Source organism: Rattus rattus, chromosome 6, assembly GCF_011064425.1.
Source record: "Rattus rattus isolate New Zealand chromosome 6, Rrattus_CSIRO_v1, whole genome shotgun sequence".
Lineage (NCBI taxonomy): Eukaryota > Metazoa > Chordata > Mammalia > Rodentia > Muridae > Rattus > Rattus rattus.
Genome location: NC_046159.1, coordinates 8119150 through 8145743, shown reverse-complemented (window position 1 = coordinate 8145743; position 26594 = coordinate 8119150). Strand labels below are relative to the sequence as shown.

The following is a 26594-nucleotide window of genomic DNA, read 5'->3' as shown; positions in this document are numbered from 1 at the left end:
ATGTGAGGCATGTGTGTGTGTATTAGTCCTGTCTCTCATTTCTGTACCAAATTTCTAAAAAGAAGCAACTTAAGGGAGGAGGGACTTGTGTTGGCTTACAGTTTGAATAGGTGCAATATTCTCTGATATGGAAGTCATGCAACAGGAGCATGAGACAGTTGTTCACATGTATCAACAGTCAGGAAGCAGAGAACAGACAGGAAATGGGGACAGGATCTTACACTTCAATGTCTACCCCAGTAACCTACTTCCTCCAGTAAGACCCCAACTCCTAAAGATTCCAAAAGCTTTCAAAATAGCACTAAGAACTCCCATAGGGGATATATTACATATTCAAATCATTACTGGCCATATTATTGGAGACAAGACTTTTCTAGAATATTTGGAGGTATAACTAGGGAAAGGTTAAAGGTTAATACACTTCAAGCTATGCCATGAAGTTGAACTTTGTCCTCCAGCTTTTAGCAAGCCATCAGATAGCAAAGCAGGACACTCCTGTTTCTATATGAGGAAAAAAACCAAGATTGGTATAAAAAGAAGCTGAAAGAAAATGGTCTACTTGTACTTGGGTGAAAACGATGGCTCCTTAAGGCAGGAGTGAGGGGATTTTTACAAGTCTTGGGTAGATCTGGTGACTGATTTGATGTTAGAACTGAGAAAGCAAAGAATAAAAACTGAAACAGTTAAGAGTCATCACTGGGTCAGGTGAGGGATGTGCTGTTGGATAAGAGTGGAAATACACTAGGGAAATACCTCAGAAGATGGAAACAGGTGTAAGAACTACTTTAAGAGAAGCTTATCCTGTGGTCAGTTTGAATAGGAAACAGCCCCACTTGGCTGAGGGGAGGGAAGGGAGGAGTGGAGAGAGGGGAGGGGAAGGATAGGTGGCGTTAGAGCTATAGGATAAGAGACTTTCCTGATCATATTGCATGGTAGTCGAGAGGGAAGAGTACAGGTTAAGGTGAGTGAAAACATGATCTGTGATCCTGTCATTCAAGGGGGTGGGGGGCGGCAAGCCCCGTCAAGCTTGTTCTTGGAGAGAGAAGGAAGGAAAGCAGGCCAGAGGAGGAAGAAAGCTATGCAGGGAGAAGGGAATGCTGGGTTAGGAGAGTTATCCATTAGACACTTACATCTACGTGTCCCTTACATGGGATAGAGAACTGAGAAGAGAAGAGAAGAGAAGAGAAGAGAAGAGAAGAGAAGAGAAGAGAAGAGAAGAGAAGAGAGTCTTCATCCATAGTGTTTCAGATTCTGACAGAATACATGTTTTGAAATGGATAGCACTTTGTAGGGCCAAAGAACAACTTGGTTAGGAAACAGCAAGTTTTGGGATGAGAAGAACAACAGAGGGAGGACACAGAGAGCAATTCACAAAAAAGATATACTGTCTGCATTGGAAAAACCAGAGTAAAAGTTCAGAGGGAGGAGGCTAATATTTCAAAGAAGAAAGGCTATTTTGTCCATGAATACTTTTACCCATAAGAGATAGTCTTGTGTATCTGTAGACACTTAAGTTAAATAAAGCCTCAGATAAAGGCTGAGTTCATACCTAAACCCTTTAACTCTCTGATCCCTCAGTGGGTCCCTAGTCCCTACTAGGGTGTGCAGAACACAGGAAAGTCTATTTTCTTTGTCTCATAACATTTTGACTTTTGAAAGATCATAACTGATGCCAAGTTCTTAAGTGGAAGCATAGCGCAGACTACTAGCTAGATACTTTCTCTTTTTATTCTGCTTGGCTATTCAGCCAGACAGAGTCTGTAAAAAAAAAAAAAAAAGATTTGTTATACTGGTGTATTTACAACCACAAATAAGAAGGAAGCTTTAGCAAGGGAGAGATGTTCTTTTCAATGCTAGAAGTCCTCAAGGGTTAAGGACTTTAGCATCTAAATAGTAGAAACAGTGACCTGGAGGTTTGTTTTGTTTAATTCCACTGTACTTGCGGATAGATTATCAGCCTTGTCCTAACAACCCCCCCCACTCTCCTATAGCTGTAGGAGGAAGCATAATTCCTTCTGAAAAGACAGAATCATCTTTTCCCAGAAGCACAGAGGCCCCTTCATTTCTCATGAGCTCACGTTCACTTGTCTTACTCATCCTTAGCCAGATCTCTGGCGTGAGGATTCTAATGGTCATAATTAGTATAGAGCATCGGTTGTTCCTGGTGAGAAGGCTTGGTGGATAAACCACACTTACCACCAAGCCTGATGGATGACCTGAGTTAAACCTCAGGGACCTACATCGTAGAAACACAGACCCTACTCCAGCAACTTGCCCTCCGTCATCAACACACACTACCGTCTCAAGACACAAAATAAATACGAATTGAAAAACAATTAAGGCAATCATGACCCTAGTAGGTTATGGTTAGTGTTTTTAATTATCAACTAGACAGGATCTGGAACCATCTATGAGATGAGCCTGCAGATACACATCTTAGGAACTATTTGACCTCTGGTTTTAATGGTGGAGGATTATTTTAATGATATTAATTGATATGTCATGCCCTGAATTAACTATAGACAAAACCATTCCTTGGGTAGAGTTTGAATACCCAGTCCCTAGTTGGCATCACTGGAGAAGATTGGTAGAGAAAGTATGTCACTGGGGGTGGGCTTTTGGAATCTTAAAGACTTCAACCACTCCTAGTTTGCTCTGATTTCTGCTTGACATTGAGGACTTGAGTTCTCAGGTTCCTACTTGGGTGACCATGCTGTTTGCCTCCAGGCTTCCTTGCCTAGACAGAAAGATTTGACTGCTCTGGAACCACAAGCTGAAATAAGCACATTTTTCTGTCAGCTGTTTTGGTTGTGGTATTTTATCACAGTCATAGGAAAGTGACCAATAATGAAGTAGTGTATAAATTTTGAAGTTAAGGACAAGGACACTTTTGGGTGTTGTTAGACATATTAATTTGTCTGTCTAAATGTCACTTGTCACTCTGCTTCATAAGATGAGGGTTGAAGCCATCAATGGACCCAACAACCAGAAACTTGAACCTAAGAAGGTACTGTTATCTTTTGACCAGTTTAGAGTAAGGCTGACAATGGAAATGACTCAAGAATTTGCAGTTATTTTTGTGAAATATTGAAGCTCATCGTTAGGAGACAGTCTTGGGCTGTATTTAGCTCCCTCTATATTAAAATGAATAATCTTTAATCTGCCATCAAAGCCAGCACTTGAAGGGATTTTCTGCCTATTTTTTTGTTCTCTTTGTTTTGAAAGGTGTTCTCTATTTATTCTTTGCTCGTATTTTAATGAAGAAGCTTACACAGTCCTTCACTTCTCATCTCTTTAAGACCAAATAAAACTGAGGTTGACTAAAATAATAGCTAACAAAAATTCAAAGCAAATTTTCTTCATATCCTGTCTCCTGACACCAAGGGTGGGAATACTGGCAACCAGCAATTTTATTAATGTTTTATGATATTAATCCTCAAATATACTTCTGGAACTTATTTTCCCTTCTTTGTATAGATATTTTGTTTTAAATATCTATATTATTGGCTCTGTGTAATCCTTAAATTGATCTTTATTGCTGTAGCCAGGGCTTGTGAAAGCATTGACTGAACCTATCATTATGACGAGGAGAAGAAAAGGAATCTATGACATAAATCCTGAGTGACTCACATCTGACTTATTTACTTCAATGATTTCCTTTTACACAGCCAGCCATTGTTGATAACAGTTGGGAATAGGAGACATTTTTAAATTCCTCCTAAAAGCCCTGAAGGATGCTGCCCCCATCTATTCCTCTTCACTATATTTTGAGTCACTGAGGTCTTCCAACTTGAAAATAATCATACTTTTAGTTGTCTCACAACAATATTAATATAAGATTATAACTCAAGCCATTCCCTTAAACTGAAGTCTTTGACTCAGATTTATAGACAGATATGTTAGAAAATTTTGTTTTATTGTCACCTAAACCATAAATGGAGACAATCACCTTCCTAAAACTACAGATGGTTCTAGAAAGTATCCAATCTTTTGCTTCCGAGGGAGAATGGTATGAAGGTTTCCATTGTGTATGAAAATAGAGAATAGGAATAGAGAAAGGGTCTTTCTTTCTTCCTCCCCCCCCCTTTCTTCCTTCATTCTTAGAAATTTTGAGATAGTCTCACATAGGATGGTCTGAACTATGTAACCACAACCTTGCCTCTTACCTCCTAGCAGTCTTCATCCTTCAGCCCGGCAATACATATGTGAACCATGATGCCAGGCACACAGAATTTTTTGTCAATTGAGAGCTATTAATACTGCCTTTCCTACAACTTTGTGCTTGGAAGAGTCTAATTTGACATTTGCAAAGAAAATGTGGAGGAAGGGAGAATCCTGTGAAATCTTGACATTTGCTGATGACGTTCACAGGTTGATAGCGAGAGCTAAAGCTCAAGAAGATTAATTAGAAGAATGTAGCAAGAGCATGAAATGAATTGGCAAAGATAATTTTTCATCAGCCATGACAGATAGCTTTGCATAGATGCTGTATTCCCACTGTGGACAGCTAATGCAGCCCTGAGACCACCACATAACAGGTAACAAATGACATCACTAACTATAGACACAATGCTCATTTTGCTGTGCACAATCATGACATTTTCCGAACTGGGAATTACATTTTGCAAAGTTGAAAAAAGGATCAAAGGCATCTAAGCTTTCCATTTTTCATTTTATAATAATCATTATTTTACCTATCTTTTAAAAACATTTTTGTACTGAAGAAGAGAAGGAAGAAAAAAGGAAGAAAGGGGAAAAAGGAAAATGAGGGAAGGAGAGAAAGAAGGAAGGAGGGAAGCAAAGGAAAGAAATGTCACTGTGCTTACTATGTGACTACATAAGCTCACCCAGCATCATTTATAACATAATTCTAGGCTCTAACATTTGTTATTCATATGTTTTGAAATTTGATTTTTCCATAAATCTGAGAAGCTTTCTTCTTAATGCAAAGTATATTTTATTAACTGTGAAACTTGAGTTGATTGCTTTTTATAGATTATTGAAGTATTTTTGAAGTGCTTTTACAGTATTAGAGCAATTGAAGACCCTGGCACCTTTCACCATTGTACCCTTTTGATTTCAAAAGAGAATGTTTCATGGAGTCTGTTGGGCAGAATCATCATGGATTTTGTATGCTCACAAGTGAAATGTTCACCTATTTTCTTGTGAGTCCTAGAGTTCCTGAAAAATATTTTTAGAGGACAGAACTGAGAAAATATTGTAGAAAGAGAAGAGAAAAGGAAAAACAGTTACAAGAACAAATATATTGACCTTTCTATACCTAATAGATTCCAGGGTACCTTTGATTCACCTTGACACCAACTTTATAAGACATCTTCTCTTCATCACCTCTGCCATTGTTGCCCAAGCTTGATGTCTACCTCGGTTACTTTTCTGTTGCTGTGAAAAATTACCATGCCTAGACATCTCATAGAAGAAAGTTACTTTGGGCTTATGGTTTCAGAGGGATGAGAGTCCATCATGTTAGGGAAACGTGTCAAGGACGCAGCAAACCTGGATGGGAGCAGGAAGATGAATGTGCATATCTTCAAACCAAGCCTAAGGAGACAGAGTGAACTGAAAATAGGGCGAGACTGTAATCTCAAAGCCTGTCCACAGCGGTGCCTATCCTCCAGCAAAGCCACACTGCCCAAACCAACCCCAAATAACACCACCTACTGGAACCAAGTATTTAGGTCAAGACCTTGAAGGATGTTTCTCATTCAAATCACCAGTGTGTTCTTGCAGTCTTGGAAACAGCCATCTTCCTCAAATACTGGGTTGTATCTGGTGCTGCCATTTTCCTTGTAAGACATCATATATCGCTTAATTATCAACTTGTAGAAGTAGAAAACATTAGGGTTTTGTTCATGGGCTTTTGAAGCCTGGCCTCTTAAGTTTCTTTGAAGTTGATTTCATGATATTAAAAAGCAGAAGTCTTCCATGCCTAGTAGACAGATCTGTAAAAGCAAGTCTTTATTTTCCTCATGCTATCCATGCTTGATAGTATGGGTTTTTTTTTTCAGTTTTTCTGTTCTGCTGTTCACGTCTTCTTTACTCAACAAGCTTGCTCCTCCACCTCATCGCACCTCCAAGACAGTTGGCCAATCATCTTTCTTCATCCCCGCCTGACTTCGTTCATGTACTACTTGCATTTTGCTTTTTATTTTTTGAAGACTTAGTTAGTGTGTGTGTGTGTGTGTGTGTGTGTGTGTGTGTGTGTGTGTGTGTGGTGTGTCTGTATAAGGGTATGAGAATATAAGTGAAGATGTTAGCAGAGGCCAAAATAGGGTGTTGGATTCGCTGGAGTCATGGGTGATTGTGAGCAGCTGATGTGGGTGCTGGGAGCCTTCTGCAAGAGCAGTATGTGCTCTTAACTACTTACCCATCTCCTTAGCCCCCCTTTTGTATATTTTGTTTTCACTAGCATAAAATCATTATACATAAGGCTATGTTATAGATATACACTTGTATTTTCATACAAATATATAATACACCTTGAATATATCTCCCAATACCCTCCAAATCCTCCTGTTCCTCACCCTTCCCTCATTCATTACTCACTATTGTTTTTCTGTAAGTCCACAAATACTGTCATGTCATGTCATATGTATATGCATGCTTTTATGTCTATGTTAAACCCAGGCACCACTAGTGAGAGGGAACATATGATAATTGTATGAAGCTGACTTAATCATGGAAACTGATATTCCCCAACTCCATCCATTTCCTGCAAAAGCACATCATTTTGTTCTTCCTTTGGGTGGAAGAAAATTCCATTGTGTGTATACATCGCTGTGTCTTAATCCATTCCCTGTCACTGGATATCTAGGTTTTTCACCTACCTTAGCTATCGTGAGCAGTGCTGCAGTGCACACTAATGTACAAGTGTCTCTGTTGTAAGTTGGCAGGGAGGCCTCTGGGTTAATGCCCAGGGGTGCTGGTCATCCAGAAACACTGTTTAACTAACGTTGTTGATATTTCATGTCAAGTGTCCGAACTGGTAACGGGGAAGGTTCACAGGAATATTTAGGAGTTCTCGATGTCTTGAAGTGGGCTTTCAGGAGTGCCTGAGAATGTAGCCAGCCTTTTCTTTGAAAGGCCCCTTAGTCTTCTAATGGCAACATATTCCATCCCACATTCTAAGGTGAGGATTGACTGCCTGGTTTGCAGAGTAAGTAAAAGCATAACTGTAAGGATATTTCTATCTTCTCTGCAACAATCCTCTGAGCATTGAACATTCTCTTTTCCTCTTGTTATCCTAGAGGAGGTATCTCGCATTCGGAAAGGCTGTGTCTCTCTTCTCAGTCCCATTTCTTGAGAATTCCCTGTGTTTCATTGCTTTGACTTTACAGCATTTACAGTGAGCGATCTCTATATGTCAGTGCTGGCTCAGATGCCCAGGACTTCTCAGGTTCTCTTTCTCCCCTAGAGACCTGTATCTCCATCTCCATCTCATGCCACACCCCATGAGATAATTCTGCATTATTTCCAGTTTTTTTTTTACCTGCCTTTTGTTGATCAACCTACTGAAGAATGGTTGGTGGGCTCTACTCTTTACTGACACCATTTTCTCTACAGTAACCCCCCAAACACTATACCAGTGGAAAGTTTTCAGGAACCACTGGTATCTCAAACTTCGGTTGGTGCAGATCAGATCCTTCAGTCTTGGATAATACATTTTATTTCTTTGTCAGTTTTGATACAAACTCTTGGCTCGAGAGGTTGGCTGTTTATATTCTTCCTTGAATACTTGTTCTTCCTGGCTGGTCGATGTTGGAATCCATTGTAGCTCTGCCATAAGTCTGCTTATCCTTCCCCTTTAACACTCCCATGGTCACCTAGAAGCCATCCCTAAACACATCTGTGTCATCAAGATCCATGTATGTGCATGAATGCGTGAACACTATAGCTTTGATGACCCCATGGACACCACATATTTCTTCAATGGTTTGGACCCCAGGCACCTCATACAAGTGGATTCCTTTGGGTTCCTGATTTGGTGAAGCTTTCTTGGTTCTATGGTTTTGAACATGAGAACAACTTCTCTCTTCATACTTAATGCTCACACCACTGTTTTACAGGGTCTTTCATTGCACTTGGCAGGTTAACCAAAGATCTTGACTGTGGCTTCCATTGCTGCTGAGATGTTTCCTTCAACTTCCTTCATACTCATCCTTTCCGTCTGAGGTGCTCACGGGTCACCATGAACATTGTGCCCAGAGAACTATATTTTTCCCTTTGCCTAAAGGCCCACTAAGATGTTCTTTTTTAACAAAATAATAGAGAGACATACGTGTGAATCCCAATCCTCTGCCTGCCTCTGTTATCAGATCATAGGAAAACACTGTAGAGTGGTTTTCCTTATCAGCATTGCTTCTTCAAACTGACGTGTGCTACTTTCCAGAGAAACTTATTCTAGAACAAGCTGTTGAGAATAGGTTTCATTCTCGGCTGTAGCTTCTCAAGAGATTTTTAGAAATTAGTTTAGATTACGAAACCATTCTAGAAGTTCAATTGCCCTCTCAGGAAGCTATCTTAACATGGTGATTTGTTTCTGGGGATGTACTGCACACCACAACTTCTCCATTTTCACTTCCTTGTAGCACAGAATTGAGAAAAAGGAATGCACCTCTCCGGAGGTTTAGAGTGTGTAGTATTTCTACTCTGAGCTCCAGGTTTAAGCTAGTGAATGAAGTCTGTCATTGCCCTTATTATATAGTCCAAAACCTAAAGGAGGAAATTAATTTTTACATAGTTACATAATAACCCAACCAAAGTATATTTTTAACATAATACTTGAAGTTCTGAGGATTAAGCTCAGTGTCCTAAGGATGCTGGGTGTCTTTGGCCCACCCCCAGCTTCTCCCACTTTGTAAGGTACATTAGAAACACAATCCGTTTTCATACATGGTTTGATTTCATTTTTCCACATGTAATTCCTTATTGTGGATAGTTATAAAACATGCAAGTGTGGGCATGAGCACATGTGAATGCATGCATGTGTGCATACACACATCCACACAATGTGAGAAATGCAACATACACACACACACGCACACACATACACAAGCATGCATGTGCACACCATGAGAAATGGAACAGGCTATTGGAAACTAAGCCTGTACATACATTTGAGAGATGAATAAGATAGGATAGCTCTTCAGGAGAAAGAGAGTCTGCCTACAGGTGAGAGATGGCAGAGAAGCCTGACTTCTAGGAAGACAACACAGGCAGAGGGTAGAGGAGGTGTGGCTCCCCACATGATAATTCAAAGGACATGAAGTTTGTTAGGGTTTTTGTGCTAGGGCCATTCTATCAGGCACCATCATAGAGATGACTGGGAGGTGTAGATTTACTCTAGAAAGAAAAGCAGAGATGATCTGTAGACTAGGCAAGAGCCACCACTGCATGTGAGGCAGGAAGTGTTCAGTGGTGGTCAGCGTCAACAGGGATATGGAAATGCTAATGAAATGTCAGAAAACCATGTTCAGATGTATGTGTATAGTGATAGTGTGTGTGTGTGTGTGTGTGTGTGTGTGTGTGTGTGTGAGTGTGTGAGTGAGTGTGTGTGTGTGTGTGTGTGACACATGTGTGTGAGTGTGTGTGAAAGCATGTGTGAGTGTGTGTGTACGTGTGTGTGTGTGTGTATGTGTGTGTGAGTGTGGTGTGTGTGTGAGTGTATATGTGTGGAGTGTGTGTGGTGTGTATGTGTGAGTGTATATGTGTGGAGTGTGTGTGGTGTGTGTGTGCCTGAGTGTGTGTGTGCATGTGGGTGCACGTGTCTGTGTGTGTGTGTATGTGTATGTGTATGTGTGTCTGTGCGTGAGTGTGTGAGTGTGTGTGTGTATGAATGTCTGTGTGTGTGTGATGAATCCTTTGATCATAATAGAGAATTACATGTGGAAACATTAAATCATGTGTAGAAATGGATCACAATTGTCATGAACCTTTTGAAATGGGACAACTGGGGCGGTCTGAGGCTAATCTACCTTGCTGTTAGAATGCCTGCCCAGCATGTTAGAACCCAATCCTCAGTACTGCCATAGAAGATTAAGTTATAAGGTGACAATAGAAAGGTTTATCATTGGGGGAAAAATACTATGTGCTTATAATTTCACCTTATCAGTGATATGAAGGATATAACATCTTTCCATTAATTTCTCCTGGTAATCTTATGATTTATATGTTTTGCTGTGTGGGAACAGAAGAAATGAAGGTCTATGTGTTGGTGAGAGGTCTGCGCTCTTTTCAGACGTGACAAGTCCTTTCCAAGGGAGCACAGCGCCCTCTGTTGGTCACTAGGTCTTAAGTTAAGCAAACCGCAGCTTCAAGTTTAGTGACCACTGAAAGATTTTAACAGACCGAAGATGACTTCAAACTCAGAGATAACTGCTCCTAAAATATTTAAAAAATCTGTACTTATATCAGAGAGTGCACGAATGTTCTCTTTCTTTTGTGTTTCTCCTACTGGCAAAGATGTCTTCATGCAGTAATTTGTATTTTCTTAGCCTTCCCCCATTCACTGTCAGACTCCCATATACCTATGCTGCCCTTCTTACCATTGCTCACTAGGAAGAGAACAAGCTGAGGGCCAAGTCTAAGGTCACCTTTTCTATATTATAAGAGCTTATAGAATAGATAAATATATCAAAGGGATGTTTCATTTTCTAAATAAGAAAATAGCACCCCATCTATTGTCATTATTAATTTGAGGTTGTTGGATAAAGTTACTAGTGTCTGAGAGATATGTATAATAGAAAATATAAACTTAGAATGTTTGGACAAAGTACTGACTGACTGTTTGCAGATAGATCATTTTGGAAGTAGAGAAGGATATCGGGCCATGTGCTACTTCCCGCTTGGTGTCTTGTGACGCTCTCAGAACATCAAAGGAGAAGGAAGCCGTGAATGACAGTAATTGCTGGCGTTGGCTGTCTGACCTCTCATAGGAGAACTTCCATTCGTGATGTCGTTCAAGACCCTTTGATTGAGGGCTCTGTAGGTCCCCTCCTATAGTGCTGTACATGTATGTTACTACAAATGTAAACTCATATCCCCTTCCAGAAAATTAAAATAAGCAAACATCTGTTTCCTTGGGATGGGCCTTTCGCCAAAGGTTCAGCCTACAGTGACTTACTGCAAAATTTTCACATGACTTCATTTTTAAAATATTTCCCAGCCAATTTCAAGTCTAAAATTATAATCGGGTCCTATGAAAGTATAAACACATAGGCAGTTTTTCGGGCTCTGAGGTCAGAACCCAGAATATGCCAAAGATCATTTCTATGGCGTTCAGCTCATTTTCCAGAATAATTTAGCATATTGAAGACCAAAACAGTATTTCCTGGCAATACAGACAGCCTCCCGGGAAAAGATTTAGAGGTGATGGGATGTTGCATGTTCCTGTAGAGAGTTAAGAGGCTATGGTCTCCCAGTATACACCAGGCTGCTTTTCCAACATCATAGAAGGAAAGTCCCAGAGCCTCTTCTTGTCATCTCTTTTGCTGTTTACCCATCTCTTCCCCCAGCTCCCTCTCCACCCTGGGAATGTTTGTCCATGCAGTGCCTGCCTCCCAGGGTACCTCCCAAGATGACTAAATAGAAAGAAAAGGAAAATACTTCCAACAATGGGGCTCAGATGCCTGCTCTTAAAACTCTTTTCAGGGTGTGTCATAAATCACACCAGTGCAATCGACCGTGCTAACTGAAAGCAGGGCTTTGGTGGAATTACTTCTTAATAGCCGAAAATTAATCTCAGACCTGCTATGGAGCTTTGGGGTATAGGGAACATAGACTTTATAACTATCTTTGCCTACAGTAAAAAAGTGAAATATTACAAGTTCTGTTTCTTATTGTTTTAGTCCTGTTGGTAAAGATTACCTCTAAGCTGTTGTCTTCATTTATAAAGGAATTCTGACCAGATGTGTGAAGATGGTCCAGCACTGAGGATCTGCGATGGCACTTGCAGAGGACTTGAGTTCAGTGCCCAGCACCCGTGCTGGATGGCTCACAAGTGCCTGTAACCTCAGTTCCATTAGATCTCCACATCATCTTCTATATTCTGCAGGCACATGTACACGTGCATACACATGAACAAGTAAATACACACACACATAACACACACACACACACACACACACACACACACACACACACAGATACAGATAAATAATTGTCAGAACGCCCTGGACAAGTGACTGAGATGTTCATGTTTGTGAATCTTTCTTCACATGTGCAATCATTTTCAGTTCAGTAACAGCAGTGCTGGTGATATGGACTATTTAGTAAGCCTGTACCTCAGGCTAAACAATTACTAGGACTCTTGCTTTGTGGGATTCTCTTTTCACATTTTTATTGTACACAGTTCTGGGATGCAGGCATACACTTCGCATTGTGTGTGTTCCGTGTACTCCCCAGCATGGTCCTGGGTTACAGGGATATACTTCATACCATGTTGGTTCCCTCTCAACCTGCTCCCATTAGGCACTTAATTCATGTCACATGATTTTATATTTCCATATTTATCTTCCTGAGACTTTACCGACACTCCTACACGTGGTTCCATGCAACTGTCAACAGATGGGTCCTATTACTAAGCCCGTTTTAGAGCTGAGAAAGCAAGGGTTCGAGAGAAATGTATTTCCCTATAGGCACATAAGCAGATCTAAAACTTGAACTCAAGCAGGTGACTTTATATTGTATGTCCCTTGTGGCCCCATACAATAGATATTGGGTACTAGAGAATAAATAAAATATCTTGCCCTTCACACCAACTCTCGACACCCTTGTTTTCTAACTCTTCATACACAGAGAAATAATATCATGAGACCTGCATTGGAAACTGTTTGCTCCTAGTGCTGGTTGCATCATCATCATAATCATAATTATTAATATATTATTATACCATACAATTTTTAATTTTTTAAATCAAAAAATATAATATCATTTGCATGCTTCTGCTTTCTTTCCTCAAATTCTTTATAAGTGTTGTTGCATATTTGTGTGTGTGCATGCACATGCATGTGTGTGTATGTGTGTGTGCTCCTAAATGCATGAACACAACTTCCTCAGTACATAAAATGTAACTCATTCTATCATTTCTAGGAGACACAACTTCACAGCAGGTTTCCTGGTTTTTCTGTCTCTTATAATCTATCTACCCTCCCCTTTTCCTGGTGTTCCCCAAACCTCGAGTGCAGGAGTAGTATTGTAGATGTATCAATTGGGGCTGCACACCCTGTAATCATTTATTTATCTATATTTTGACCAGCTATGATTTTCCATAATGACCTCCATCTGTTGCAAAGAGACATTTCTTTGACGAGGGATAAGGATTACAAGTATCTATGGGTATAAGAATAAATATTTAGATTAGAGTTAATATTCATGCTGATTTAGTAGAGTAGGTTCTCCTCCAAGATCCAGGAATTCATTAGTTTTGGAGAACTAGCCATTTTTCCAATATCAAGCATGATTCATTCATTCATTCATTCATTCATTCATTCTCTCTCTCTCTCTCTCTTTCTCTCTCTCTCTCATGTATGAGTGGAGTTGTTGAGTGGGCTTCAGATCTGATGAAAATGCTTCTGGTTACCACAGGAATACATGCTGCTAATGCACACTGTGACCCTAGTGATTGTTACAGTTTACAGACATCATCAATGGATAGAACCATGACTTGCTCCCCTGCTTTGGAAGCTGCATGGTGTCTCTTGGTGCTTATTTTCAAGTGAGCAGTGCGTTTTATCTCCAGCTCCAGGAATCGTAAGGAGTAGCTTGTCATAGCTATTTTATTAAATCATCATCTCATTTCAACCAAAAGTAAATGTTGGCTTAAAAACACGCTGAAGCTATGGTAGCTGCCTTAATTAGGGACAGAAGCTGTGAGGTTTTAAAAGTCTTTCAATCAGAAAAATCATAAAATATATAAACTTTCTATACCTCTAGTAATGTAATTTCACTAGTAAGTAAGCAGACAAGCTTTACCACATCTTTTGGTGAGGGATCACGAATGCCTCTTTGGGAAGGTTGTATGACCTGTGTGGATGGCAGCTCCAAGTTGCCTTTCTCTTAGGACCCAAATGCTATACTATGGATGACTCCCAATTTCAGTTTCTCTATAGTGGAAATGAATGAGGAACTTGGGAGCATTATTAGTTGGAAGCCTTTCAAGTATGTCATGGTTTTCTCTTTGAACTTTTGAAGCCATGACTGACCTACCTGGATCAATGAAGTAGACCTTCTCAAGTCTCTTCACAGAAATCTGTGCAAATTCCCATGAACTAGCTTCTAAGGAATGGATTCCATTGCCTTGTTGATTTAACAACATTTTCCCATATGTAATGTACTGTGATAAATATAATTTGGCCTAAACAGACCTGAGAGCCAGCAAAACTGACATTTGATCAAAGTGCATATTGACTATTGGGAGAAAAGAGTTTGTGAAAGTTCCAGATAGGAGTTAATTCCCTGTAAATCTCAGTGTACACTGCAAAGGAAAAGGATAATAAGTGACTTTATAATAATTTGTAAGATAGAACTGTCATAAGATTAGCAGTCAGTAAAACAAGTATTTTGCTAAGTTTGCAATATAATTTTAAAATAATTTTAGCATTAAAATGATAGCTTCTAGGGAGATAGCTAAGCGGATAAAATGATTGACATGCAAATATAAGGACTGCAGTTTGGGTAACCAGCAACCAAGTAAATCCCAGGAGGTGAGGAGGACAATTCTAGCACTTGGGAGGCTGAGATAGAAGAACCCTGACTAAGTAGGACATCTAAATCAGTGCAGAGATCTACTGAGAGAATCTGCTTCAACATGTAGGATGTAGAGCATTGAAAGGAAACACAAAGTAGCATCCTCTAGAACACACATACATATGTATGCACACACAAGAACATGCACCCACAAACACAAGAACATGAACATAAATGTGAACATACATATGTGTACACACACACATAAAATAAAATGATCTCAAAAATACTCTATAAATCATCAGCTTCTCCCCTCTCTCTCTCTTTCTGCCTCTCTCTGTGTCTCTCCCTGTCTGTCTCTGTCTGTCTGTCTGTCTGTCTCTCTCTCTCTCTCTCTGTGTGTGTGTGTGTGTGTATGTGTGTGTGTGTGTGTGTTCTGATTTTACAGGAAGCAAGACCAAATGCTATAATAGACACATTGCCCATGGCAACCTTTGTTTGGTTTAGAAAACTATCATGAGATTTGAGAATACGTTTTTCATTGTTCTAATCTGAGGTTTTAGCATTTCCAGTGGGTTGCCTATATCAGTTCTCAATTCTCTTGCTTGAACATGTTTGATTTGTCTGGGTTTCATGCACATTTGCAAGGTCTGCTTTGTGTCACTTCTCTGTCTCCTCCAACACAAAAGATATCAGTAATGCACTGAGTAGGAAGATTTGAGAATTCTTATATGTTCTGCACCTGGGCAGGGTTATCCTCAATCTGTTTCGTAGAATTAGTAATTTAATCATTGTCCTCGAACTCTGTAGAAAGCAAAGGTGTAATGTGATGGCTCCATGCACCTCAACAGGGATTTATCAGGTTAAATGTCTTCCCCTTCCTTCCCTTGTAAGATATAACCTCGCTAATCATCTGAAACAGCACATTTATCACCGTCTTCACTCTGGCTTGGATCTCCCCATCCTGCTTTCCTTCCTTTAAGGAAGTGTTTACTAGCTTCTGTTTTCATCCTGTGTTCTTCCCATAGTTACTTTCTAAAACTTCTTTTAAAAAAATTAGGAACTCTAGGATCTGAATATTTTGGCTCAAACCTAACATAGCTTTAGCATATAATATCATTAAATATATGATACATTAAATATATGGTATTTTACACTCTGTTGTGAATTGTTTACATAATACTTACTAGGATTTTTACAACTTAACAGCCTATGGTATTTAAGAAGTTCAATGACTGTGTTCAGAGAGTGAGTTCTTTCTGATGGTGGTCCACGTTCAGAGTTCCCCTTTGCCTAACCATAAACATGACATAGCAATAGCAAGTCTGAAAATACAGTTCCTATATTTGACTTGATGTACATATGGCTTATCTTGAAGGAGATATATATTTTTTTTCAGCATTCAGCATTTGGTCCTTCATGGAGGAGAAAGGCATTCCTGTGGGCCCTTGATGGAGCTAGTACATTGGGTTGGCAGTTGAGAAGCAGAGAGAGAGAGAGAGAGAGAGAGAGAGAGAGACAGAGAGAGAGAGAGAGAGACAGAGAGAGAGAGACAGAGAGACAGAGAGACAGAGAGACAGAGACAGAGAGAGAGAAAGAGACACAGACACAGAGACAGGGAGAGATAGAAAGAGAGAGGGAAAGAGACAGAGACACAGAGAGAGAGACAGGGAGAGATAGAAAGAGACACAGAGAGAGAGAGACAAAGACAGAGAGAGACAGGGAGAGATAGAAAGAGATACAGACACAGAGAGAGACAGGGAGAGATAGAAAGAGAGAGGGAAAGAGACAGAGACACAGAGACAGGGAGAAATAGAAAGACACATGATGTTCAGTATCCATATCTGGCCAAGTAGCAGAAAACTATAAACCTCAAGTTCAACCTTTCCCCGAGACCACATTTCATATGTCCTAAAGTTGACGTAGTCTCTCTAGACAGTGCCACCAGCTGGGACCAAGTATTTGAATACATGAGCTTATAGGGATGTTACATGGTCAGTCTGTCATCCTGATCCTGTGGTTGAAGGTGAAAATGGTACTTTGCAATTGTCCAGCTCCTCTGTCATGATGCTACTCATGCTTGTGAAAATTGAAAGTCAGCATGTGAGACACTATCAGGAATCTGAAGTCAACTGGATGGAGAAAAGATGGGAGGAAGGGAAATGCTTTAAAGTGTATGCTTTCAAAAAGGCAGTGGGTAGACCTGTGTGTGGTGGTACACACCTTTAAACCCAACACTCAGGAAGCAGACAAAAGAAGATCTATGTGAGGTGGATGCCATTCTGGTCTACAATAGTGAGAGATATACATAGATAGATCAATTGATCAATCAATCGATCGATCAATAGATAGAATGAATTACAAAAAAAAGGAGAAAGCAGGGAGTGGAGGAGGCAGAGGAGGCAGGAGGCAGGGGAGAAGAGAGGAGATGAGAGGGGATGGGACAGGAGAGGGGAGAGGAAACAGAAGGGGAGAGGGGAGGGAGAGGAAAGAAGAGAGAAGGGGAAGGGAGAGAAGAGGGGGGGAAGAGAGGAGATGAGTCAGGGGGAAGAAAAGGACAGGGTAGGGGAAAGGAGAGGACAGGGTAGGGTAGGGAAAAGGAGAGAGGAGGGAGGGGAGAGAAGAGAGGGAAGAGGAGAGGAGATGGGGGGAGGAGAAGAGGGGAGGGGAAAGGAGAGAAGGGGAGGAAAAGGAGAGGAGAGGGGAGGGGAAAGGACAGGAGATGATAAGGGAGGGGGGAGAAGGGAACAGAAGAGAAGAGGGGGAGGGGAGGGGAGAGAAAAGGGAGAGGGGAGGGGAGAGGACAGGAGAGGATGTTTTATGTTTTATGTTGTGCTTGGGATATATTTTTAAGCTTTGTTTAATCATCTACCTTAACAGGCCAGCTGTGGTCTGTGGCTAACGCTCTGAGGATGAGTTCGGCTTGTTCGTTTGAAGCTTTTCCTTTCTGTGGTCTTAGCATAAACAAGATTGTAGTGTTTATTGTCATTACCAAACAATTCACCAGCTAAATGAAACATATGATTATTATTGTGTTACTTCGAAATTTAATTATTTTTATTTGAAAAGATGCGTAAAAATACCTTTGAGTGAATCCTCCATTTCTTCCCCACTTTGTACGTGATTTTAAACACCATCTCGATTATAGAAGCCCCCATGCCTGCCACCGGCTAACAGTCTCTCAGGGAACACGCAAGTAGCTTTATGGTTTTCCTGCTGCTCACTGGCAGTCGTCGGACCTCTCAGTATCTCGAGTGTGGTTACTCTTGGCAGGTTTTGAGCAATCGAATTTGATTGTTAGTCTTTCATTTCATGCCTCAGTGGCTTCTTTAGTTATTTCAGCCAAAAGGGTAGCGATAACTTCTTACACACAATGCAGCTTTTAACTCTTTCACAAGTCTGTTCTCAAACTCAAAACCCAGTCAAGCCAGGCATGATGTAATATCAGTAGGCAACGTGGACATTTTTCTTCTCGTTATTTCCTTTTTCCGGGGGCAGTGTGGTCATGTCGGCTCCTCAGCTGATTCCAATCTGTATGTTTTGATTCTTGATTGCTTTTCTTTTTAAGAACCTTTGCCACAGAACAATACAATACGTAGGAAATGACATGGTGTGCCTCCCCCAGCCTGTGCACCACCAGATTGATGGTTATCTCAGGGAAAGCTCCTTGTCTGGGCCCCATGGTACCCAACGGGTGGTCTTTGGGGGTTTTCTCTTTAACTAAGTTGAGTGGTCCCATGTGGAGTCATCTCTCTCTGGGTCACTCAAGCTCACCCCTGCCCAGGGCCTGTGGTACCAGGCAGGGCTCTTCTAGTCTTTGGGCTTGTTCCTGATAGGCCATGCAGTCCCAGGTAGGGTTCATACATGCACATGATGTGCTTTGATAATATGCACTTCCCCCTTCTCCCTAAATACTTCATAAAATTGGAATATTTTTTCCTAAATACATATGGAATACATGGCATGCTTTTATAAGCTGTATTATAAACAAACAATGATGCATGAATGAACGAACACATGAATGAACGAACGGTCAAACGAGGGACTGGTAAGAGAGTTCATTGCTATAAAGGTGATTCCAAACAGTACACAAGAGATTTTCTCCATAGTCCCTGTTTCCAGGCAACTATCCCTTGTGTCGAGTTGGCAGAAACCCATCGGAACAACACCACGTAAACAGACTCAAGGGCAGAAATGACAAAATCACCTTCAGATACAGCAAAAGCCTTTGATTATATGCAACTTCCCTCTATGATAAAAGTCACGATGAATCTAGAGATACAGGGGCCATATGTCCACATAATAAGGGTAATATACTGCAAGCCCAGAGCCAACATCATGCCAAATTGTTTCCCATTTCCTTTTTCCACATTATTTTCCTTTTATTGATTTTTTAAAAGCACTTTACTTACTATGTTTTGTCCCCTGTGTCTTTTCCCACAGACGTCTTCCTTTTTGATGTGTTTTCTTGCATGGATATTTCTGTCTTTGCATACTAGGGGTTTACTTGACAGCTTATGAATTTCTATTTTTAAAGCTTCTCTCTGCCAGATTATAAAATAACTCCTTTATACTTCCTTTTCCTCTTATAATTTTATACATTTAATTTTTTCATATCATTGGAATTTAAGTGTATTGTAAGAAAATTATTAAAACTCTAATAACTTCTCATTGAAAAGTTTTAGGGCTATCATTTCTATCTTTATAATTTTATATATATTACAATGTATGTATGTACGTATTTATACCACAGCCATGACTCAAGATTTATAAATGCTAATACGGAATTGTTTGTTTACACTATCACTTTTTATTCTTACCGTTACCTTCACAGTTTAGCATTAACGTTTATGGGTAGGTGGGCATAAATTTTTTACAACCTACATTTAATGAGGGTTCAATCTCCCCTCTGCCCTACCACCCAGCAGAGGTAGTAGAAAAGAAAACTTATTAGGATATCCAGGAAGTGGACCTGTTCAGCAATGGTTCTTTGGGGGCGAACTTGATCTTCTTGTGCAGCAGTTCAGTCCCACAGCAAACACCAAATACGACTCAGCAGCCACAGACCAGTCCTCTAGACAGGCAGACACCAGGCACGAACCGGCAGCTACAGTCCTGTCCTTTCAGCAAGCAGAGACCAGGCAGCTGTGGTTCAATCCTCAAGACACTGCCAGGCTCCCCAACCGGCCTGAGGTGTGGACTCTGAAGTGACACGCTGCCACAGGAACCTCATAAGCAGTTCTTGGCAACTTTCTCTCAATGGTGGTTTTACCACAAGTTGAGTTCAACAACTCTATGTAAGGCGAACCAATACATACATGCTGTTAGCAAAGAAAAGTGAGGCCAATCAAACCAAGCCAGTGCTTGTCTCCCACTGTCTGTGGGGTCATATTTATACTCCTACACAGTGGGGTCATATTTATACTCCCTCATCAAGAGTCCTTTCACATGTCTGCTATATCAAAACATCCTTTCACCTATGTGCCCCAGCAAAACGTCATTTGACATAACTAACTTTCCAAAGAAAGTAAAAGTTTCCACTTCATGGGTCATTATTATTATTATTATTATTATTATTATTATTATTATTATTATTTTTATTATTTTGCTTTTTTCTTTTCTTGTTCTGCTGTTTGAGGAACTACATGACACACTGTCCTTAAACTCACTATAGAACTAAAGGTGACCTTAAATTACCCAAATATATTGTGGTCACGGGTGTCACCCCATGCCTTGTTTTTTTTTTGTTGTTGTTGTTGTTGTTGTTCTTTTTTTCGGAGCTGGGGACCGAACCCAGGGCCTTGCGCTTAGGCAAGCGCTCTACCACTGAGCTAAATCCCCAACTCCCTGCCTTGGGTTTTTATTGTACCCCAAATCACAGGTCGAAGAAATGAAAACGGAGATTTTAGTGATTTCAAAGGTCGAGGTGATGGTGCTGTAGAGTGCTGGGTTATAAGTTAGACCTGGATCTTCATGCCTGGATCCGGGACCTGCCTCCTACATCAGTACAATGTGCAGCTGGAGATTACATGGTTCTCTGTGCCTTGTGCTCTAACTGTGCAGGGCAGCACAAACACTCCTCTGCCGCTGGCTTTACCTGGTCACCTGGCCTTGTCGGAATCCCTCCTCTCCCTACTCCCAACCGCCCAGAAGCAGCAGTGAAGGAAACGCAATGCCTTTACTTGCCGTTTTAGTTTTTGTTGCTGTCTTCTCCCCTTCTCTGTCTCCTATGCTAACCTCCTGAGCAAGATGGGCAACTTGACAAACTGCAAGGAATGTTTCACGCATGTGCAGAACTGAGATCTGAACTCATCAACCCGGAGAGGCAGAGTGTGAATTTGGACACAAACCCGGTGACTTTTCACATCTGTGTCTAAGACTAGTTGACTCCCCACCACCTTCGATGCTCAGGTGTTAACACTAAAACTTCCCCGGGACCAAGATCTTCTCCTACATTAATGCTACTTTCGAAATCGGATTTTTTCCGGTGATACTTAGTAGAGCAAAGAACTCTCTTCCTGAGAAAGGTTTGAAGTTTTTTTTTTTCCCCCTCAAATGCTCTGCTTCTTGAAAGCAGATGTTGATTGGTTCACTCTTCTGGTTATTTGACCTGGGGTGGTGGCGATACCGGCTTCGAAGCCAGAGCTTATATGTGCTAGGCAACTGCTCTACCACTAGGATGCGCACAGCCCAACAGCTGTTAGGGTCTGGTTATGGATGCCCAGTCCCTCCTCCAGCTCTAGCTTTGAACGCTACACTCCAGATGGAGAAAGAAACAGCCCCATGCTGCTTCACAGTGGGGTGGCTGAACCGGAAGAGAAGGTGTTGTAGGTTGCCACCAGCTGGAAAGAAGGCAGCTGGATATCTTCAGTGCAGAGAAATGATGAATGTTTTAGGGGATAGCTGTGCCGACCATGGTTTGAACATTACACAATATACAACCTATTATTGTGCCACGTGCATAACTGTTTGAAGTGGTCTTTAAAATATTTAGTTTTGTTTTCATGTGCAAAAATGTTTTACAGGTGTATACATGGGTGCCGGGGGTTTTCAACCTGTGGGTCGTGACCTTTTTGAGACTCGCATATCAGATATCCTGCATATCAGATACCTACATTACAATTCATAATAGTAGCAATTTTACAGGTACGAAGTGGTAATGGAATAGTTTTATGACTGGGGCTCACCACAACATGAGAAACTATCTTAAAGGGTCTCAGCATTAGGAAGGTTGAAAGCCACTGCCGTGGTGCACTGTCTGCATGAAGTACCCAGAGAGGTCAGAAGATGGCATCGGACCCAAGGCAAACGGAGTCATAAACGATTAGGAACTGCCATGTGGGCTCTAGGAATTGATCCCAGGTCCTCTGCAAGACTAGTAAAGGCTCCCGACCTCTGAGCCATCACTCAAACCCATACCTATAACTTAGATGGGTCAGTATTAAATACTCTAAAAATATAAACTTTTGAAAAAGTAGCGACCTACAAAACTAACTGTGGCAAATTTTCGTGTCAAAACAGCAATGTGTTTGAACTGTGTCATTCCGAAGGTCTCAGCTCAATTTGCTTGCCTTTTCCTTCAACTTGGGTGCGGACATAACAACGCAACACAGGGTCTTCTCTTACTACACAGCCTAGGTTGTCCCTAGATCTTACTGCCTCAGCTGCCAGTACTTCTGGTTTGTAGATGCGCACCACCATGCCTGACGACTGTTTGTTTTTCATTGATAAAGCTCAGATTTAGCTCACTTCACCCGCAGACATTCACCTTTCCTGACCTCTTGCTTTGGTGTCCCAGTCAGGAACCAGCGTCACCGTGGATATTGCCGTGATGGGCGAGGCGCATGGCCTCATTACCGACCTCCTGGCCGACCCTTCTCTGCCCCCGAATGTGTGCACGTCCTTGAGGGCCGTGAGCAACCTGCTCAGTACCCAGCTCACCTTCCAGGCTATCCACAAGCCCAGAGTGAACCCCACTGTGACCTTCAGTGAGAACTATACCTGCTCCGACTCTGAGGAAGGCTTGGAGAAAGACAAGCTGGCCATTCCCAAGGTAGGTGCCGCGTGAGGGGCGTGGTCTTCACTAATCTTTCCACTGCCTCTCAGGTTTCCTTCCCACTACATCTGTGATGTCCGAAACAGAACCTTCCTGTGTAGCCCTGGGACCCTAGTACTTGATATGTAGCCAGTTTGCTTCTCACATTCACTGCCTGAAATTCCCCTGGGACCACAGACACGACTTACTGTTGCTCTTCGCACGTGACTTTCGAGCTTCTCTTTCGGTCTTCCAGGATAGGAATAGACGAGATTCAGCCAGTATTGTTCAACAAACTGCTTCCCTTTGCCTCGCTTCCGCTCTTTGCTTTACCTAAAATTTGATGGCCTAGAATGTGGTTAGTGATAAAGTGAATCTTCCTTCCAGCGCCTGAGAAGAAGTTTGCCTCCAGGCTTGCTGAGGAGAGTCTCATCAACATGGACAACTACCACCTCTGCCACAGGACTGCCCACCTTGGAGCCTGCGCCAGTGCGGAGGGACCGCAGCGCCAGCATAAAGCCACACGAAGCCCCTTCACCCAGGTCAGAGCTCACTCCTACTGGCTTCAGGTCTCCTCAGAGGACTTACTTGCCAAAAAGGATTCATAGAGTCCATGAGAAGAGATGCCCAACCAGAGTCACTGAGAAGGGGGTTTTGAACATGCCAGATTTGAGTGCTTAACCACAGGATAACTTAGGGCCTGATTGACGTGACCTTGAATGTAAATACTAAGAGTGAGTGGGATGAGTCCTGTACCTATGACATTGAGTGGAAAAGGTTAAAGTCAGAGTGAAGTTGCACTATACCTGCATCAAGATTCATACCGAGGAGTTGGGGATTTAGTTCAGTGGTAGAGTGCTTGCCTAGCAAGTGCAAGGCTCTGGGTTCGGTCCTCAGCTCCGAGGGGGGCTGGGGGTGGGGCAAAAGAGATTCATACCAAGAACTTTAAATTGAATGCATCTAGTCTGACATTTATGTGGGATTCTTACAATGGCTGTCAGACATGTTCTGCTTACTGTTTTCAGGATTATAGATAAAAAAGTAGATAGTATCTTAATAACACTTGGATATATTTGACTTTTTTACATTTCTCTGTGTGACTGTGCATGTATGTGTATGGTTGTATATGTGTGTGCATGTGTTTTTGTATGTATGTGAGTAGATATGTGAGTGCATGATGCATGTGTGTATGTGTATATCTGTGTTCATATATGCATGCATGTATGTATATATATATGTGTGTGTGAATATGTGCATGTATGTATATATGTGTATGATGTATGGTGTGCATGTGTGTGTGTGTGTATGTGTGTGAGGATATATGTGTGTTTATGTGTGTATGTGCATGCCTGTATGTTCATGTCTATATATGTGTTTATGTGTATCTGTGTGTGAGTAAATGTGTGTATATGTGTATATGTATCTATATGTGTATGTGAGTAAATGTGTGAATACATGTGTGTACTTGTATGTGTATGTATATATAAATGTGTGTGTACATGAGTGCATGTATGTACATATGTGTGCATGAGTACATGTTTGTATTTAGTATATGTATGTATGTATATTTATGTATAATTATATGTATGAATACACATACATATTCATGTTTCCTGGGCAGACTCTTTCACCTTGAGCCATGCACTGAGTTCTATATCTTATTCAGTGTATTAGTGGTATAGTGATTGCAATTTTACAAAGTGGCTGTATGAATCCACTTTCCATCACCTTGACAAGGAGCCTGAAATCAATTAAGTATTATTTGTCTCTGGCTTTCAAGAGTTTTCATCTGCTGTTTCTCAGATTTTGCTTTGGGGCTTTGGTGTCCCCGTACATCAGGGCAGAGGAGCCTGATCACCTTGTAGCTCTAGGACAGAGAGAAGGGAGAGAGGGCGGAAGGGAGAGGGAAGGCAAGTGCTCACATCCTAATAGGCCCTGCAAAGGAACAGCCCCACTGCTCTGCCTGGAAGCAGGCCCTACCTTTAAAGGTTTAGCCTCCGATGCTAAACACATAGCCCTTGGTGGAAATTGTATTATTGACTGAAAGGCCAGAACTTAAAAGACTAAAGAAAAGTTAGTGCTAAGATCTAAAATCAATCTGTAAGAAAATACCACTAAAAGATGTGCTTCTAAAGGGAAGTCAATAATTGTAACTTTTACCCTATAATTTCAGAATTATACACACATACACACATACACATATATATGTGTATACACATATATAGCGCGCACACACACATATATGTGTGTGTGTCTGTGTGTGTGTGTATTATTGGTGTAGTGAGTGAAAATATCCATATCTTTATGTTAATACTTAATAGAATAGTCTCCTCTTCACACCAAGGTGATAAGTGTGGGCATGATGGCTTCCCAGATCCCGAGGCTTGAATGAGGACAGACTCCCTTGCTTTCCTTTCCTTTAGTAAGGTTTTACTTTTCCTCCTTTAGAGTTCAGAGACAGAACTGCTCTGTGCTGCCTCACCAGCACCTGAGGCACCTTTGCCGTTAGTCTTCCATTCATAAATTACTTGAGCTCTGCACTTTGAAACCCATTAAGTCCTCTACCAAGGGGTTCCTGAAGGGCTGCTGGCCAGGGACTGTAGAGTCACTCTCTCAGGCTGCGGCTGCGGGATCGGCTCATCCCTGAGAGCATTTTACGGATTTCACCATGCGATGGCCTTGTTAAACAGACCGACTGGTTGAGATGCACTCTAGTTTTCCATTTGGGCTACTTTTTCTCTTTGGCCCTGCCCCAGACATATTTATGGTTTCTTTGTCTTTCTTGACTGGCTTCCTGGCATTTCTGTCCTTATTATCCTGAAGTGGCCCTGATGAGCTCAGAGCACAGATAACCCCCAGCATCTTCACTAAGATGTCCAACCAAAGGAAGGCGCTCACAGCCATCTCCAACCCATCCACTGACCGCTGCTTCCTTCGTTTAGAATGTAAATTGCATTCTTTTGTGTTGATATTTATGCACTGATCCAACAACCATCAGGTGTTTCTTTCTTAAACCATAATTTTCATAGACTAGAGATCACAATTCTAGTCTATGGTATTGCCTGGACTTTCATAAAGCTTGCAGATGCCCTCATAGGAGGCAGATGGTAATTCACAGATACTTCCTGAAGTTCAAATTCAATATCGTTGGTAGTAGTTGTCATTTTCCTTAATGGAAGATACAGCAGGAATGTGAGGTAGCTTGCTCACACTTGGTCACACCAGGAAGCAGTGAAAACAAAGTCAGGCCAGGAATTGAGTCAGGACATAAACCTAGACGCAGCTCCCAGTAAAGCACTTCCTCTACTCAATTCCACCTCTCAAGGTTCCACGTTCTACCAAAGAACAGCCACCGATTGAGGACCAAGGGTTCAAACAGGTGAGCATAGAAAGACGTCTCCTATCCAAAATGCACTGTCAAGAAAAACTGCAACAGTCCCTATCATATTTCATTTGAAGTTCCATGGGTTTCTATGTGGAAAATGACTCTATGAGAAACATGGCTGTTTTCTCAATGTCATTGGTGTGCTGTTTGTTATTCTGGTTAAATCTGGTTTCTGCCAGTCTGCTTTGTGTGAAAACAAGGCTAATAATGAAGTCCCCTTTGTCTCTGTCTCTGTCTCCGTCTCTCTGTCTGACTCTCTGTCTCTCTCTGTCTCTCTCTCTCTCTCTCTCTCTGTCTCTCTCTCTCTCTCTCTCTCACACACACACACACACACACACACACACACACACACACACAATAAAGGTTTCAAAGAAATTTTTTTCCTCTACTCTAAAAGATCTTGTCATACTAATTTATAAAATAAGTGATTGGATGCAAATATGTTCACAAAAATATAGACTAGTATGTGCC

The 26594-nt window shown here is 41.3% G+C and overlaps 1 protein-coding gene across 1 annotated transcript in view; it reads left to right on the top strand.

Moving 5' to 3' along the window:
- The window catches only part of Pde3a (phosphodiesterase 3A), a 266494-nt gene that overhangs the window by 196040 nt on the left and 43860 nt on the right, over window positions 1-26594 (top strand). The window contains exons 3-4 of the mRNA XM_032905490.1: window positions 22502-22756; window positions 23126-23280. Coding sequence (XP_032761381.1) covers window positions 22502-22756; window positions 23126-23280 — 410 coding nt within the window. The remainder of the gene's footprint in view (window positions 1-22501; window positions 22757-23125; window positions 23281-26594) is intronic.